General features: G+C 41.2%; 1 protein-coding gene across 9 annotated transcripts in view; it reads left to right on the forward strand.

Moving 5' to 3' along the window:
- The window catches only part of BAZ1A (bromodomain adjacent to zinc finger domain 1A), a 43,254-nt gene that overhangs the window by 19,649 nt on the left and 5,669 nt on the right, over positions 1-17,936 (forward strand). For 6 of the 9 annotated variants that reach the window (XM_083505957.1, XM_083505964.1, XM_083505958.1 and 3 more), the window contains 12 exons: positions 295-390; positions 517-741; positions 1,573-1,738; positions 2,210-2,320; positions 2,648-2,772; positions 3,525-4,130; positions 5,677-5,840; positions 8,864-9,018; positions 10,821-10,969; positions 11,992-12,069; positions 16,866-17,113; positions 17,201-17,430. In XM_083505957.1, coding sequence (XP_083362083.1) covers positions 295-390; positions 517-741; positions 1,573-1,738; positions 2,210-2,320; positions 2,648-2,772; positions 3,525-4,130; positions 5,677-5,840; positions 8,864-9,018; positions 10,821-10,969; positions 11,992-12,069; positions 16,866-17,113; positions 17,201-17,430 — 2,353 coding nt within the window. The remainder of the gene's footprint in view (positions 1-294; positions 391-516; positions 742-1,572; positions 1,739-2,209; positions 2,321-2,647; positions 2,773-3,524; positions 4,131-5,676; positions 5,841-8,863; positions 9,019-10,820; positions 10,970-11,991; positions 12,070-16,865; positions 17,114-17,200; positions 17,431-17,936) is intronic. The other 3 variants (XM_083505960.1, XM_083505959.1, XM_083505961.1) reach the window with 3 other exon arrangements.

Here is a 17,936-nt window from a genome sequence, read left to right on the forward strand (position 1 = left end):
CTATTTGATTTCTTGCAGTAAACCTTTTTTACAAGAGCATTTCCTGGGTTTATCTTTCTTTGCATGTGTGTGCTTGTGCTCTTGCGGTCAAGTTGGGTGCAATGCAAGAAGCTTTTAGGGAGTGCTGCATGCTTACTCTGCTTTTAGGTAGTATGCATATGTTTGTTGCACGGCAACTTACAAAAATATCAAGTTTATATGCTGTCTCCGCATTGCTTAGAAAAGACTTGCTTGCTTCGCCTCCGAAATGCAAGTGTTAATTTTCACTAGAATAAAGTCTTTATTTCCTTAAAGATTTAACAGAGGCTTTGGATGAAGATGCAGACCCCACAAAATCTGCACTATCTGCAGTTGCAACTTTGGCAGCTGCATGGCCCCAGTTACATCAGGGTATGTGTGGGTTTCACTTTTTGTTACGTTTTGCACTATTTTACAAAAAAAAAGTATAATTTACATTGTTTGCTAAATACTCTTAGTAGCCAAATAGTCTAACACTCATTCCGTTGTTAACTGTAGGTTGCAATTTGAAAAACTTGGATCTTGATAGCTGCACTCTTTCTGAGATTCTCAGACTTCATATCCTAGCATCAGGTGCAGATGTAACATCAGCCAATGCTAAATATCGTTACCAGAAGCGAGGAGGATTTGATGCTACAGATGATGCTTGCATGGAGCTAAGATTGAGTAATCCTGGGTTGTTGAAGAAACTCTCGTGTACTTCCGTGTATGATCTATCATCGGGTAATAGAGCCAAATTAATATGTCAAGTTATATGACAGAAGTTTTCAAGAATGGTTTACTAGGACAATCTTATTTTGTCTCTTGAAGCATAACCACTAATACCATTTAGCCCTAGAAGTTATACAAATTTAATTAAATAATAATGATAATAAAGATTGGGGCTAGCTGGTGATTTAGGCTGCAATCCTATATAGGTTTACCTGAGAGTAAGTTCCTTTGAAGGCAGCGGGCTTACTTTTGCATTGGATTGCACTACGTATCTTGTGGAAGTCTGTTTAATTTTCTACATGAGCTTATGTCTGTTTTTCTAAGAATCATTAGCCATTATCAATTGAGCTACTGATAGTATATGAACATTGGGTATTTTTACTTGCTCTTTTGTGTTTGAACAGCAGGTCCCCCATTATATATAACAAACTGCTTTGTTTCAAAAGTGTTTTGCTGTATGGCACATGCTGGGTGGGTTCATAGTCAAAAAAAACACAAGTCCAGAAGCTCATTGGTGCATGGAACAGTTGATTGCTTTTTTGGATCAGGTTTAGATTAGACTGGAAAATAGCTTGCAAGAAGTTCATATATTGTACACACAGTTGAACATGTTGAAGATTCTATTGGTAAACTATGCCATAAAACAAGGTGACTAAACTGAAATGGCACAACCCTCCTTGTACTAGGTTTACATCTTGTCAGTCTCTATGGATTAATGAGCCCAAAGGTCACTGACAGATTAAAAATAGATACCTTACTTTATTGATGAAGCTTTACTGACCAGTTCACAGGATTATTCTGTGACTTCTGAATTGAAGCATCAATCTGTATTCATTTTATTAGGGGAGAAGATGAAGATTCTTCATGCCCTCTGTGGGAAGCTTTTGACTCTTGTTTCTACTCGAGACTTCATTGAGGACTCTGTTGATGTATTACGACAGGCAAAACAAGAATTCAGAGAGTTAAAAGCAGAACAGCACCGGAAAGAAAGAGAAGCTGCAGCAGAAAGGTGACAAGAACACAAATGCCCAAATATGAGCACGATAAAGCTAAACGGGGGCTTTTCCAGAAGCATGGCTTCTAAAATTGAAAGAGCTTACTAGAAATATTCAATTTTAGAAATTGAAAGAGCCTACTAGAAATATGGGGCGCGGGTGGCGCTGTGGGTTAAACCACAGAGCCTAGGACTTGCCGATCAGAAGGTCGGCGGTTTGAATCCCCACGACGGGGGGAACCTCAGACCTTTCAAGTGCAAAACATATGCTCATCTGTTGAACAATAAGCTTTTAGTACTATTTATTTTAGTGATATTTATTATGTGCCATGGCCTCCATCCAGAGATTTCTGTGCATCAAGATGCACATAAGGATCTTCTGCATGTTGGGTCTCTGTTCTTTTCAGTAGAGCGATGTAATTAGAGGAAATGGTTGATTACACTATATGCTCCAACTAACCATCTGTGTGTATTGTATAACATCAGAATCCGCAAGAAAAAAGAAGAAAGACTAAAAGGACAAGAACTAAAGATGAAAGAGAAGCAAGAGAAACTGAAAGAAGAGCAGAAAAATCCTGCAATTGACGTATCAATTGGGTATGATCAGTTGTTAATAATTAAATATATAATTAGGCTAGTGCTTAATTTCACATGCTGGGGTTATTATTTCCATCAACAATAAAAACTTCTTAGATTATCTTGCTTTCTGGTTATTATATTTACGTAATATGATCACAGGAAGATAAAACAGTTAAATATATATCAAATTTTATACTATAGGTGGGATAACATAGTAAAACAGTTCATTACACATGCATGGAGTTCAATACACATGGTGTGTTACAATATGCTATGCATGTGCAATTCCCTATAACTCTTTGAACTTGGAGGGCTTTATATTTTTTGGTATGTCTATTGTATCAGTGAGGAGGAGCGGGAAGAGCTTGATACAAGCACAGAGAGCAAAGAAACTGAATCAAAGGAGCAAGACTTAGATGCTATGACAGATGAGGAAGATGACATTGTGTCAAACAAAAAGAGAAGAGGAGGTAAGTTCATTTCTAGTGCATTTTCATTGCTATGTATTGATTTTCTATTGCTGTACGTTCTTGCTTCTAGGGTTTTTAATGGAAGGCAAGCGTAGAGTTAACTTCACTACCTGCATCATCCTGTTAGATAGAGCTTCATTTCTTTTTATGGATTTATAATTCCACTGATCTAGTTTGATACAAGGCTGCCTCATTCATTACCCTTTTCCATCATGGGTTTCTAATACTTGTATCTAAGGTACAAAACCTTTCCCCTCGTTTTATGAGCCAGCACAGTAGAGTAGTGGTTAGAGTGATGGACTAGAGCTGAGGAGACCCACTTAACCATGATGTTCACTAGGTGCTCTTGGGTGTAACTTATCTCCCAGGGTTGTTGTGAAAATAAAAGAGGAAGGAAGAAGAGCCATGTACACTGCCTTGAGCTCCTTGAAGGCGAGGTGGAATGCAAATGTAAGAAATTAGTTCAGAAACATGCAGAAGACAGAATTTCCATATAAAAATTGTGAATGAAGCCACACACTGGGCCTATAAAGACATTAGTTGATTGATGGTACAAAAAGAGCAGAAGAAAAATGTAGAAGTTACGATATCTTGCTACCTGCTTGAAATTTTCTTGTGTTATTTGTTTGGGCAAACGCCTGCTTGTGCTACTCTAAGCTACCTGTGCTATGTATAGTTGTGTCACTTTGGTCAGTGAGTGGCCAGGTAATGTATTAAATAAAGAAATAAAACATTTTTGCTTGCTCTTTCAGGAAAAAGACAGAATGGCTTTAAAGATCTGGCAATGCAAATAGAGACAACTGGTGAAAAACGTGAGCCACTCACTCCAGAGGAGGAAGAAGCTTTAAAACAGGAACAGCAAGCAAAAGAAAGGGAACTTACAGAAAAGATTCAGAAAGCCACAGCCTGTACAAATATCTCTCCTTTGGGCCGGGACCGCCTATATCGACGCTACTGGGTTTTCCCATCTGTTCCAGGATTATTTGTGGAAGAAGACTATTCTGGTCTTACAGAAGATATGTTGTTGCCTCGGCCGTCTTCATTTCAAAATAATGTACAGAGTCACATTGCAGATAAATCTCAGACTGCTACTAAAACTTCAGAGTCTTTGAAGACAGAATCTACCTCTAACAGTCACCAAGATTTCCATACTGGTGCTACTGTACAGGTGTCGTTGCCAATACATAAGCCAAACCGGTGGTGCTTTTACAGTTCTCAGGAACAACTGAACCAACTTCTAGCAGCTCTCAATTCCAGAGGATACAGGGAAAGTGCCTTAAAGGAAATTCTTTTGCAGGAAAAAAACAGAATATCTAAACAACTGGACAGTTTTGCTGTAGAAAAATTCCATATTTCAGGTAAATATTCTGGATTTTCTTGAGTATATCGTGGGTGGGGCTTGCCTGCGCCTTACCTTCTCCACTGCTTGCTTCCTTCCTTCCTTCCTTCCTTCCTTCCTTCCTTCCTTCCTTCCTGTGCTGGGCACCGGTTTCACCCCAGTGCCTTGCAGAGCCAATGCAGCTTGCTCCTCCCTCAACTATTCAATGCCGCAATGTGTCACTATATCACGATGTTTGGCTGGTGATAGCAATGTTGAAAAGCTGATATCACCCAGTCCTATTCACAGTACAAAATGTGAACACAAAATACATTATTAAAAACAAGAACGAGAATGAAAACAAATCAATAACCCCTGCTCCCACAAACACATTTAAATGTTAAGCAGCCAGAACCAACGCAGGTGGCGCTGTGGGTAAAACCTCAGCGCCTAGGACTTGCCGATCGCATGGTCGGCGGTTCGAATCCCCGCGGCGGGGTGCGCTTCCGTCGTTAGGTCCCAGCGCCTGCCAACCTTACAGTTCGAAAGCACCCCCGGGTGCAAGTAGATAAATAGGGACCACTTACCAGCGGGAAGGTAAACGGCGTTCCGTGTGCTGCGCTGGCTCGCCAGATGCAGCTTCGTCACGCTGGCCACGTGACCCGGAAGTGTCTGCGGACAGCGCTGGCTCCCGGCCTCTAGAGTGAGATGAGCGCACAACCCTAGAGTCTGTCAAGACTGGCCCGTACTGGCAGGGGTACCTTTACCTTTTAGCCAGAACCAAAGGTCTGATTAAAGAGAAACTTTTTGCCTGATGCCTAAAGATATGCAATGAAGGTGCCAGGTGAGCATTCCCCAACGGGGAGCCATCACAGAAAAAGCAGCGTGCACCTGCTCATTCACATTAAAACCAAGTAGTGTAAACTATGGCTTAATGTAATATTCAAAGCCATAGCCTAGCTTGCCATTTTCTGCTGGAAAACAAAGTGTTGTCTTACACAAAACAAACCAGAAAAAATATAGTTTATGGATGTTGTTTGATACAATAGCACAGAAGTGATGTCCCAGATCCTTAGAAGAATTGGCCTTGTTGGCCAAATGAGGCAGGTGGTTCTCTCATCAACCTGTGGTTGCCTGTTTTCTGCTAGAACGTGTGCCCGCAGTGCAGGATTGAATTCCACCCTCTCACTCTTTAACTGGCATCACAAGTGCAGTCAGTTGATTGACAGGTAGGTGTGGTTTGAGGGAAATGGGATTCATGGGACATATTGGACCACCCTGCAGGCCAGAGGTTCCCCGCCCCTCTGTAATAGCAATTTAACACTGCATTCCAAATAACAGCCTTCTAATTTGAAGCTGTCTTGGGTTTTAGACTTTCCTTATTTGTGGTCATTTGAGCTGATGTGAATTTTTTGTTTTGGGAGAAAAAAATGTAATTGGCTTTGGTGATACTCACCTGTCTATACTGCTCTTAGACAATGTGTTTAGGTGGCATGCTTTTGCTCTTGGTTTGAAGGAGTTGTAACTTCTTGATATTTTAATGTTCATTTGGAAACTGCTACTTAAGGTATTGGTTGCTTTTACAGAGAAACCTCAAAATGAAAGCAAGTTGTATCCAGTACGTGGGAAAACACAGAATGCATATGATGTAGCTCCGATGTCTGCAGAAAAGCAGCTTGAATTGAGACTCAGAGACTTTCTTTTGGATATTGAAGACAGAATCTATCAAGGAACTTTGGGCTGTATTAAGGTATTTTACTATTTGTGTTTTTATGATGAATATTGTGCCTTAAAACCTGCTTGACCTCTGTGGACATAATACCTTTTCCTCAAACCAGAAGACCTTAATAATTTTAAACCAATAGCAAATGTCCCCTTTTGGGCAAGGTTCTTGAGAGTGGTTGCCAGCCGGGTCCAGGTATTGTTGGAGGAGGCAAATCTTTTAGATCCATATAAATCTGGGTTTTGGCCTACGATGGAGAGAGACAGGGAGTGCTGGTTATTTCTTGTTCTCCTGTGATGTAATACAGTGGTACCTCGGGATAAGTACTTAGTTCGTTCTGGAGGTCCGTTCTTAACCTGAAACTGTTCTTAACCTGAAGCACCACTTTAGCTAATGGGGCCTCCTGCTACCACCGTGCCGCCGGAGCACGATTTCTGTTCTCATCCTGAAGCAAAGTTCTTAACCCGAGGTACTATTTCTGGGTTAGCGGAGTCTGTAACCTGAAGCGTATGTAACCTGAAGCGTATGTAACCCGAGGTACCACTGTACTGAAAAGTGGGGTTAGCTCTCCCAGTGCTTGAAGCCAGGAATGAAGTCGCCTCACAAGAAACTTTTCCAGCTCCATTTCCTTGAAGCAACCCCAGTTACTTTCCTGCCTTTCATTTGAGGCAGTAGCATTTCTGCATTTTTTAAAATTTATTTTGCATTTCTGCTATATCAGTGTGATTCAGGCCTGTGTTCCTGTGTCTGGTTTTTGTTTGTTTTTTGTTCGCTGTATACCCAGGACACATTTAGTGTTGTTAACGGTGGATGCTTGTGATTTTTACTTGTTAAGTGAATCAATTTAGAAAGTGAGTTAATTTAGATAATGGACTGGAAGAGCGTCACAACTGAAGCTTTATCCAAACAAGATTGAAATGCTGCTGGTGGGTGATTCCTCTTACCAGCTGAATAGTGTGCAGCCTGCTCTATATGGGGTCACACTCCCTCCGAAGGGAGTGAGTTTGTAGTTTGATGATTCTCCTACATCCATTGCTGTCACTAGAGGCACAGATGGCCTCTGTGGTGTGGAGCGATTTCCATCAGCTTAGACTGGTAGCTAAACTTTATCTGGACAGGATAACTTGGCTACAGTAATCTATGCTCTTGTAATCTCAGGGTTGGACTGATGCAATGTGCTTTATGTGGGGCTGCCTTTGAAAACAGTTCTGAAGCTTCAGTTAGTGCAGAATCCAGCTGCCCAGCTGTTGACAGGTTCCAGGCAAACAGTTCATATTACACTAAATCTGATACATCTGCAGTTAGCTGCCAGTATGCTTTCAAGCCACATTCAAAGTGCTGATTTTTACTTAGGAAGCTGTTTATGACTCAGGATCTTTTGAAACACCTATTCCAATATGAACCTTCACAGACTCTTGGAACTTCTTCTGAGCCCCTTCTCCAGGTCCCCTCTCTGAGGGAAGCTTGGAGGGTGGTGGCAAGGGCGTGGGTCTTTTCTTTTTTTTAAAAAAATAATTTTTATTAAGTTTCCATTTACCAAATTAAACATATCATGCCAATTAGTCCAAATTGTATCAATACACATCATAAAGTCCAAATGTTTTCCAAATTATACATTTTTGTGGGGGATACCCATGCTTCGCGATCGGCCGGAGTCCAATCATCTATATTTCTGCTGCTTTCATGTTTACAATGATGTTTTCAGTCCCATCTTCTCAACTCTTGGTCGTTACTCATTTTCCTTTTCTGTCACCTCCGAGTTCTCTCCACAAGCGGATTGAAAGAAACAGTCTTATTCATATCTCTGTGTGGGCTTTGTAATGCTCTCTCGCAGATCTTTCACAAAAATCCAATAGTCCAGGCATTCGTTTGAGCAGACATCACCATCTTGTCACTCCGATGAAATACAGTCTAAATGTCCACTCATTAACTTTCCAGACCCACTGCATCGTAAATTAGTCCTCCAGGAGGGTACTAGCCTTTCAAATTTACAATCCCAAACTGATAACCGATCCACGGCTCTTCCTCCCTAATACCATATATCATGCAGCAAAGGTCTGCCTGTCCATATCAAGTCACGTTTCTTGCTGCGTCACAGAGAGAGCCTCTTTTCTTTTCCAAATCTTTCACAGAATAAAACCTTTAATTCATATTATTTCCCCCCCGCACAGTTCATTTTTAATCCCTCTTGCAAATTAGTTGTTGAGATGGTTCTTTAAGGGGGAGGGTTATTAAATTAATCACATGAACAAGTAGAAAGTCTCCCCCCCCCTTTCCGATCCGTTCTGTTCCACCTACCAACATGTCTACGATTCTCTGATGTTATCTCTATTCCTTCCGTCCCGATCTTCTTCATCTCAGTGGTAAAATTATTAGCAGATAAAAACACTCCTGACCTCTCTTGAAGCATGTGCGTTTACTTCTCCATTTTCTTCTTTTTAAGCAACCAGATTCGCTCCTGAAAGCAGCTTCAGGGAGCTCCGAGCCTGTTCGAGGGCTTTCCGCCCAGTGCCTCTCACCCCCTCCTTCATCCGAACTCGGGGGTGATTTATGGCAACCGCGGGCGAGGGCAGCATCTTCCCCTTCCCTGGGAAGATGAGGGAGACTGATTTTACTCCCCATAATCAGCCTCTAATTACCTCGTACAAGCTGGATAGATGGTATTGTCAGCCATCTTCCAAGGCGCCCCTAGCGCGTGCCCCAGGGCGTGGGTCTTTTCAATTGCAGTTTTCCATCTGTGGAATGCTCTCCCCCAGTGAGGTCCACTCAGTACCATTCTTGAAATCTTTTTGGTGCCAAGTAAAAGCTTCTCTTTTTTTCCTCAGTGTGCTGTCAAGCTCTGTGGCTGTTACGGACATTTTTTAATTTTTAATGGTGTAATGTATGTATATTTATGTTTTTAAATGTAATATAAATCACTTGGAGACCTTTGGGTAACAAGTGACTAACAGGTCTAATAATTAATAAATTTTCCATTTGCTTGAAAATGCAACTTTAAAAATCGACTATCTTTGTGTTAAGCTTTTCAATAAATGCATTATGCTTTATAGGTAACAGACAGGCAAACTTGGAGGACAGCCTTAGAAAGTGGGCAATATGAGTTACTAAATGATGAAAACAAAGAAAATGGTATAATGAAAACTGTGACTGATGACGTAGAAGAGATGGAAGTAGATAATCAAGCAAGAGGTATTGCAAGAGACAGGTAATACCAGCAACCTTTTAGTTGTGCTATTTAAAATTAATAATGGGATGGGTAGTTTGCTTTTCATTCTTTTGCTCCACTTTATCCAGTGAAGAATGAAATTTTTGAGGGGGGTGGTTCTTAACTAAAAGCATTTCCCTGCATTGTGGTATTTTTAGCAAGGCCAATTCTTCTGGGACTTGGTTCCCCACTCCTGTGCTATTGTATCAAACAACATCCATAAACTATATTTTTTTCTGGTTTGTTTTGTGTAAGACAACACTTGGTTATCCAGCAGAAAATGGCAAGCTAGGCACTCTCCCTCAAAAGCATGGCTTTGTTTTGAAAATGCTCGAGGACAAAAATTTGGCACAGCCCTAGTAGTGATGCTGTAATCATGTTAAGTATATTTGATGTTTGGCTTTCTCTGGAAATTGCTGAACAAATGACACCTTATTGATTATTACCAATTATGATGTCAAGAGACAGCATTCCTATTTTCAGTTCCGTGAAGCAATAAAATAGTATAGGTGTTTCATTGTGAAATAATGGCTTCATTATTTCATTACTAAAATTGTGTGTTTGATCTACGCAACACAAATATATCAATGTATTTGGATTATAAGATTTCTAAACTAATTTTATTTCCAATTGCTGAATTTTTTCTTTTTGTTTTGGAGTTTACAAATCTGCAAAGCACCTATATTGTAGCCCTTATTTCTTTCTAATACAGTGGTACCTCGGTTTACAAACAATCTGTTCTGGAAGTCTGTTCTTAAACTGAGGTGCGCTTTCCCTTATGAGGCCTCCCACCACTTGTGCCCTTCCACCGTTCAGCTTCCGTTTGTAAACCAAGGTAAAGTTCGCAAACCAGAAAACTACTTCCGGTTTTGTGGAGTTCGTAAACCAAATAGTTCGTAGACAGGACTGTTATAAACCGAGGTACCACTGTATTCTGTTTCTTGAGAGGACACCTGTGTGAGTTTTTCCATAACTGATTTAATTGACCTGACCTGAGAATTGTGCTCTTTCTTTGTTAGTTTAAATTTATGTTTAACACCATTGATGGCATATTTGACTTGCACTGCTGAGGCCAGTTTCACATAAGATAAATTTTGTACACAGATACTCTGTGTCAGGTGAATCAAGTGTGTAGGTCTTTTTTGCTTCATGTACTTAAGGGCTGTGATTAGTGCTTATTTTTGTGGCTAATAGTGTGAAAATGAGTGTGCTAATCACACATTACTGGGTATATGCTGGCTATACACAATTGCTATACAGAAATGATTGTGTAAGAAATTGTGTGTAGTGCTGTTAGGGATTTTTGTAACACAAGAGTATGTTGAGGTGATATCAGGTAATGTTCTTTTGAGATCTTACTTGGAGCAGAAAGCATAACTCCTGGAAAACACTACTACAAAAGTTTCAGTTTCATTTCTTTGGATGAGGCCTATATAGAAGTTACTAGTACATTCTGCACAGCATCCATGGAAATCGCTCTTAGTGATTAGATTAATATAAATAAACCAAATAGTATGTATATATATGTATTATATATATATGTATATGTATTAATATATGTATTAATGAATAATTAATATATGTATTAATGAAAGTTCCAAGAGAGACTTCATGGTTGTTATTATTATTCTGCATATACACTACTTAAACTTGATTTGTGTACTTGGTTACTTGTGGAACAAATGCTTATTTATTTTAATGAAGTCCACAGAATGCATGTTTGTACATTCTTGTTCTGCTTACACCACCAATATAAAAAGTATATGTAGTTTAAAACTGATGAATTTTAAACTTTAATTTAGATTGATTGTATTAAAACCTGAACCTAGAAGCACCGCTTCAACTAATACAAGCACTCCGCAGCCCGTGAATAATGTTGTCCATTACTTGGCATCAGCACTGCTTCAAATACAGCAAGGCATTGAACGTAAATTCCTCAAAGCTCCACTTGGTACGTACCTACTTCTAGAGCCCTGTGCTGGTTATGAACAAAAGAATAGTCCATGTCCAAAGAATGTGTCGACAAATTGCCAGTTACTCTACTGAACAAGTTTTAACAAATGCAAAATTGCTTTAAACTATGTTGTGTTTTAAATTGCTGCAACTCACCCGGGACCTTATGGTGGTGAAGGGCAAGTAAACTCAAAATAAGAATGGTGATGAAAATGCTCTAGAATTGCCAATCTGGAGTCAGGTGGCCTGGAACATATTTGAAATAAATCCGCCACAAAAGTGGGATGAATGGATTGTGTGGGTGTTTGGCCACACCTGAAAACAAGATTCACTTCCTTGATTCACTGTGTTCATAATGGTTGGGGGAAATGTGATCCACTTGGCAAATGATGAATGATGGTAAGCAGAGGTGCCAGATTGCGAGGGCTAATGTCATGCATGTGATGCCACACGTGACATTGATGTCCCATGTACAATGTCAGGACGTCAGGAGGGACCGGAGGCGGAGCCAAACACAGCACCTTCAGGGCTTCAGTGACGGGGGCTCCTCCTTCACTGATGGCAGGCTGCTTCGACCCTCCTTTCCCTCTGCGGTGGCAGGAGAAGGAGCGGGCTACTAGAGCTGCACTACGTGTGTCTCCGTGCTTTGCCTCTGCGCTTTTGGACATTGAGGGGGTGGGCCCTACCCCCAAAATACTCAGGGGGCCCAAAAGGGCTCGGCCCCCAGGAGCTGATACCCCTGATGGTAAGAAAGCATCTTGTGTACTGTGAGCATAGGCCTAGGGTATGCATGGTTACTTTTGGAATAGGAAGCACCTCTTCCTATCCCTTTGTACTGATCTGGGAATGTGCTAATAGATCATGTGAAGAGACGTGATGTAACACAGCTCTGGATATTGATGCAAATCCAAATATCAACATTAACTGCTTAGTTTTAGGGAAATAGGGTGAGCATGCTAGTGAAAGGATCTCGTTTATTTCCAAACCAGGCTTGAAATAACTGTATGCGTTTAACACTAGGTGATGCAGAAGACAATAAAAGAGACCAAAAAGGGGATAAAAGGAGGAAAAGAGAAGATCAGCCTAGTCAGAAAGATGGTAAATGATTGACATTATTCCATATTTAATCTTTTAAAATTACATTTCATCTGCTGCAGGTGTCTTTAGTATATTAGTCCCATGATCGACTTTTGAGTATAGCAATGCAGCTTTGAAATAATGGGCAGTATCAAACTAAACCTTTCCATGAGCATGAGCACTTTTGGCTGCACAACAGAACTTTCCCTCTTCCCACAAGCCCCACCAAAGCTGTTGTTTGCTTTCCTCCAAACATCCAGAGCAGTTTTAGAGGGCTGACAGGGAAAGGAGAGGGAGGGGAAGTTCCTTGCACAGCCAAATCTGCTTGTAATATTGGAAATGTTTATTGGATACCACCACATAGAATCACAGTTGTGAAAGTCTTTTTAGAAAGGAATAGTGAAGAGCTTAAGGATAAAATATTTCACTGAACTTTTACCTTTATTTTGGCGTCTTGACCCGTAAAAGATTCCTAACGCTACAGCGATCTCTGTAGCCAAACTGAAATCCAACCATATATCTTGAGCTGGTTCAGTGCCTTCTGAAATCAAAGTTTTCCTCTGTGAAGGTAGTGATAACTAGAAAAAAGTCAGGACAGGGTTACACTGTCCCTTACTCAATATCTGCTTCACTATTGATACTGAGCAAGTTCTCTAGCGCACCTAAAACACTGCACTAAGGGAGAGGACTCTCCTTCTACTTGGGCAGCTGCATTTGCATGTTGCAATAAACTGTAGTCAATGGTTTACCGTGAAAGCAGACAGCTCCCATTTCACTTCTCCGTTAGCACAAGTAGAGTGACAAACCATATTGCTTGACATAGTGCTACATATGAATTAAAGGATTGTGGTTGCTTCGCTTCAGACTATGATTGGGAAGCCCAAAGTTGTTCTTAGCTACCCAGTCATGGTTTGTTCGTATGAAACAAGCCAGGATCCCCATCTGAGATGCAGCGCTCAGTCAAGGATCATGTTTTGTTCCCTCCACTAGCACCAGGGCCGTGGTTCCCAATGTGGGGCACACACACCACAGGGGGGCAATTTGATATATTTTTTGGGGGGGGGGTCGCAATTCAAGAATGAGTTAACAGTGAATGGCCTTTTAGGCTTGCTCCATGTGAATAGGAGTTCACTTTTTGAATAATAAGAATTATGTCACGGGGGGGGGGGGGGAGGCACCAGGATTTTAAAGATGTTTAGGTGGGGCATGGCCAAAAAAAGGTTGGGAACCACTGCACTAGGGGAAGAACAATATCCGTGTTCACAACAAACCATAAGCAATATGTGCAAATGTCCTTTTTGTTTAAAACACTTTGAGCTCACTCTTCTGCCTTAATGTGAGGCACTCAAGGTGACTTGCAACAAAAATCATAAAAAATAGAATGCTCATGAAATTATATAAGATAAACTGAAGAAGTTAAAGAAACCGTGAAACAATAGAAAACCACCAATAGGCATTCAAGTGTTTGACAAACCAAAAGCTTGTTAGAACAAAGAGAACTTTAGCTTGACACAAATGTAACAGGTGATGGTGCCAGCTGGTAATACAGAATCAGGACTTGGCCACAGAGAAGGCCTTGCTTGTATTCCAAATGAATGAAGCTTGCAGCAGGCCCTCTCCTCTTGATCTTGAGGGAATGGGCAAGTTGATACCAGATTATATGAAGGACTACCTCTAACTGTATCAAGTCATTTAGAACTTGTCTCCAGTGTAGCTTGTGTACCAGGAAAACCTAGGCGCTATCAGTGCTGCAGTCTGCCCAGTGGCAGCTCATTTGCATACCCTGCCTCCAGCTGTCAGCAGCAGTAGGTCTGTGCAATGCATGAGCACATGTGGGAGCAGAAGCTGGTTAGAGAGGGAGGCTGAAACATTCAAAGTTGGAGGGGAAGCAAGAAAGAAAGATGGGGTAATGAATAGAGAGTGTGGTTGGTGCCAGAGATGGAGGGGAAGGAAGGAGGGGGGCAAAAGGGATGGTTGTACCAAGAGAAAGAAGAATCACCTGGTGGTTGCTGTACCTTCTGGCCTTCCCCTTCTTTCTTCCTCAACCCCCACTCCTAAGTCTTCCTACTTTGTGCCTGGTCTGCCACCAAGCCAGGAAGTCTGTCCCGACGGACTCCTAGGTGATAGCCATCTCTTCTACTCGGAAGAATGAGTCATTGAGCAGTGATGCAGGAACTGGAGAACCAGTGTGACTGGGTGGGTGGAGAAGGGGGAACTGAGTAAAGGTGGCTGGGAAATGGAAAAGTTGTCGGGGGGGGCACCTGAGGGCAAAGAACTGGAGAGTTCACTGAAATAAATTAGAAAGAGAAAATATTAATATTTTAAAATAAGAATAAACTGGGAGTAGAGAGGAAGGGGATAAAAGAGGGAAGCTGTAATAGAGGAAGAAATGGACATAAAAGGAACAGGAATTAAGGAAACGGACAGTTTGGGTTTGGGGAAGAGAGTGCAAGTTAACTGAAAGGAGGAGAGAAGGTCCCCTAATTTGAGTAAGTTTGTTTTCTCCTGCTCTGGAGGCTAGTACCTGAGCCAAAAGATTCAAGTTACAGAAAGGGAGATTCTGACTAAACATCAGGAAGAACTGTATGACAATAAGAGATGTTCCACAGTGGAACAGATTCCTTCAAGAGGTGGCGGACTGTTCTTCATTGGAGGTTTATAAGCAGAGGTTGGGTAGCCTTATGTCATGGATGAGATTCCTGCATTGCAGGGGGTTGGACTAAATGACCCTCCGGGTCCAATTCTACAATTCTCTGACTCTATGATTCTCTGCAAATTCTCGGAGCTTTTATTGCCTTATAAGCAGCTAAATCCTTATTTGTTGAGGGTAATGAAGCTTCAAAAAGGATTATCACCCAAGTGCCTATACATCATTTCCTGAATGGATGAATTGCTTATTGGGAAATGCGCACTGTGTGTGTGTGTGTGTGTGTGTGTGTGTGTGTGTGTGTGTGTGTGTGTGTGTGTGTTTGTGTTTGTGTTTGTGTTTGTGTCTGTCTTTGGAAGAGTGAGGATATTCTCTTGTCTTTTATTATGACTGGAAGGCATCAGGCAAATTGTAACTTTAATAATCCGTTTTCATATTATTGGTCCTTACAATGAACACCCAGTTGTCTGTAAGTGATATGCCCTGTATTTTTATAATTTGATTCCATTTTTATGATTTATTTATTTAATCATCATGTCTTCTAATAGCAAACTCATGTGGTGAGTGCCAGCAGGATTATAGCCAAAATGGGGTGATTGAGAAAAGGAGAAATATATCACCATGTTTAGGGAAGTTTGCAAAAGTAAAAAGGAAATAAAAATTAAAAATAAGCAGCAGAAAGAAAAATGGAAATGTGGACTTGGAACGAAATGCCCCGCTAGAGGAAGGCAAGGCTGACTGGATGAGTATCTGAACAGGAACCAATCCATTGGGTGACATACCACATTTTCTCAAATCTAATGTTCACTTTTTTTGGCCAAATTATGTTGCAAAAATTAAGGTACGCATTAGATTCGATGGCACATTTACATTCGCCAACAAATACTTTTTTTCGGTTTCAAGGTTCTGAAATGGAGGTGCGCATTAGATTCAATGGCGCATTAAACTCGAGTACAGTGGTACCCCGCAAGACGAATGCCTCGCAAGACGGAAAACCCGCAAGACGAAAGGGTTTTCTGTTTTGGAGGCGCTTCGCAAGACGAATTTCCCTATGGGCTTGCTTCGCAAGACGAAAGCCCATAGGGAAATCTCTGGGGACCTGTTTTAAATTGCTGGCGGTCGGGAGCAAAGACTTTCGCCCACAGCCGGCCTTCAGAAGAGGTCCTGGACCTCTTCTGAAGGCCGGCGGGGGGGGGGGCAAAAGACTTTGCTCCCCCCCCCCGCCTGCCTTCCCGGGACAGCGGAGACTTCTCCGCTGCCCCGGGCGATCTTAAAATGCTGGCGGGCGGGAGCGAAGCGTTCGCTGCCGACCCCCAGCATTTTAAAATCTCCCCGGGACAGCAGAGCCCTTGTCCCCCCCCCCAGCCTTCAGAAGAGGTCGGGGGACAGACTGTCCCCGGACCTGGTCTGAAGGCGGTTTCCCTAGGAACGCATTAATTGATTTTCAATGCATTCCTATGGGAAACCGTGCTTCGCAAGACGAAAAACTCGCAAGAAGAAAAAACTTGCGGAACGAATTAATTTCGTCTTGCGAGGCACCACTGTAAATACGTAATAAGACACCTCTCCCTATCAAGAGAGAAGGAAGTCAGGATAGAAAGGTGATCACAGCTGCCACAAACTGAGTTAACTTTTTATCCATCATGGCCCCAAGATGGCTTTCTTAGAAATTCCACAGCCAGTTCATATCCCAAATGAGTGTATATGTGAATTTAAGATTTTTTGGGCCCAGTATGCCTCACTTTTTTCTTGCTGAATCTCATTTTCCATTTTGTTGCCCATGTTTGGAATGAGATCCATTTGGAGCTGTTCCCTGTTCCCCAGGTGAGCTACAATTTGGTAGTGTTTGCAAATTTGTCTGCCTTTTAACTCACCCCTAACTCCTTATCATTTATGAACAATTTTAATAGCACCACCCAACTCATGTTGTTGGAAGATCCTATTCCTTTCTTCCCTCCATTGGGAGAACTGTCAAATCTATTCCTACTTCATTAATTAGGCAGCAGAAACCTGCTTTTCATCTCTCCCCCTGCCCATAGGTTACTTAGCCAGTTTCTGATTCATAAGAGGACCTGGCCTCTAATTCTAGGAATAAGTTGTTTTTGTATAATGAATACAATTATTGGGAGGTTTGCAGCGTAATTGTTCTTTATCACTCTTTCTTGTAAAGATGCCAGCGATGGTGGCCGTTCACATAAAACAGTCTTGGACCGTTGGAGAGAATCACTTCTGTCTTCTGCTAGCCTCTCTCAAATCTTCCTCCACCTCTCAACACTAGAGCGAAGTGTAATCTGGTCCAAATCTATCTTAAATGCTCGCTGCAAAATGTGCAGAAAGAAAGGAGATGCTGAATGCATGGTGCTGTGTGATGTCTGTGATCGAGGCTATCACATTTACTGTATAAGACCAAAGCTCAAGGTAATTCAACTTTTGCTTTGTTTTGTTTTTAAATTGTAACCATACGTAGTAGTTGCATTTTACAAAGGCATGCTGCCTCTTTGTTAGGTTGTTCCCGATGGAGACTGGTTTTGCCCAGAATGTCGACCAAAGCAGCGTTCCAGACGCCTCTCATCCCGACAGAGACCTTCTGTGGAAAGTGATGAAGAGGCCGAAGAACAGGTTGAAGAGGAGGAAGATGAAACCAGTTATGAAGATACTGGACATAGTGAGGAAGAAGGTGATGAAGATGAAGAGGATGAGGACAACTCTGATTCTCAAGAAGAGGATGATGAAAGGTAAATCAGCCACCAAGCTGGCTCTATCCATGCAGAATTCTCACAGCCTTTAATATGATATGTCACATGATCGGCTTACTTAAAATTTTAAATTTAAGTTACAAAATTTTGATTTGTTAAAAGTGATTTTAAAAAATATGATTAAAAATTTCCAAAAAGTGTATTATTTAATATTTCTAAGAGCTACCTGCAAATTTCATCTTGGGATCTCAATGGGATCACATTTTTAACAAATATTTTGTACATATATTTTAAGTAAGTCCATCATGTGACTTGAAGTTCTGAAAAGATTGGCGTTTTTGGCTTTGACGTATCTCAACCCTGGGCTGAGCTTTAAAGGTTTTGATCATTCAACAAGTGTACAAAATATTAAGAAAATTGTACAACATGAGGTAAGAAAGCTGGATCACTTGATATGAAATCACCCAGGGATATAGTGTTTTGTTTAGAGTGTGTACTTGCAATTAAGATAGAATAACTATGGGTAACTTCTTAGTTTTAAATTT

The sequence above is a fragment of the Podarcis liolepis genome (assembly GCF_965112155.1).
Source record: "Podarcis liolepis genome assembly, chromosome: 1".
Lineage (NCBI taxonomy): Eukaryota > Metazoa > Chordata > Lepidosauria > Squamata > Lacertidae > Podarcis > Podarcis liolepis.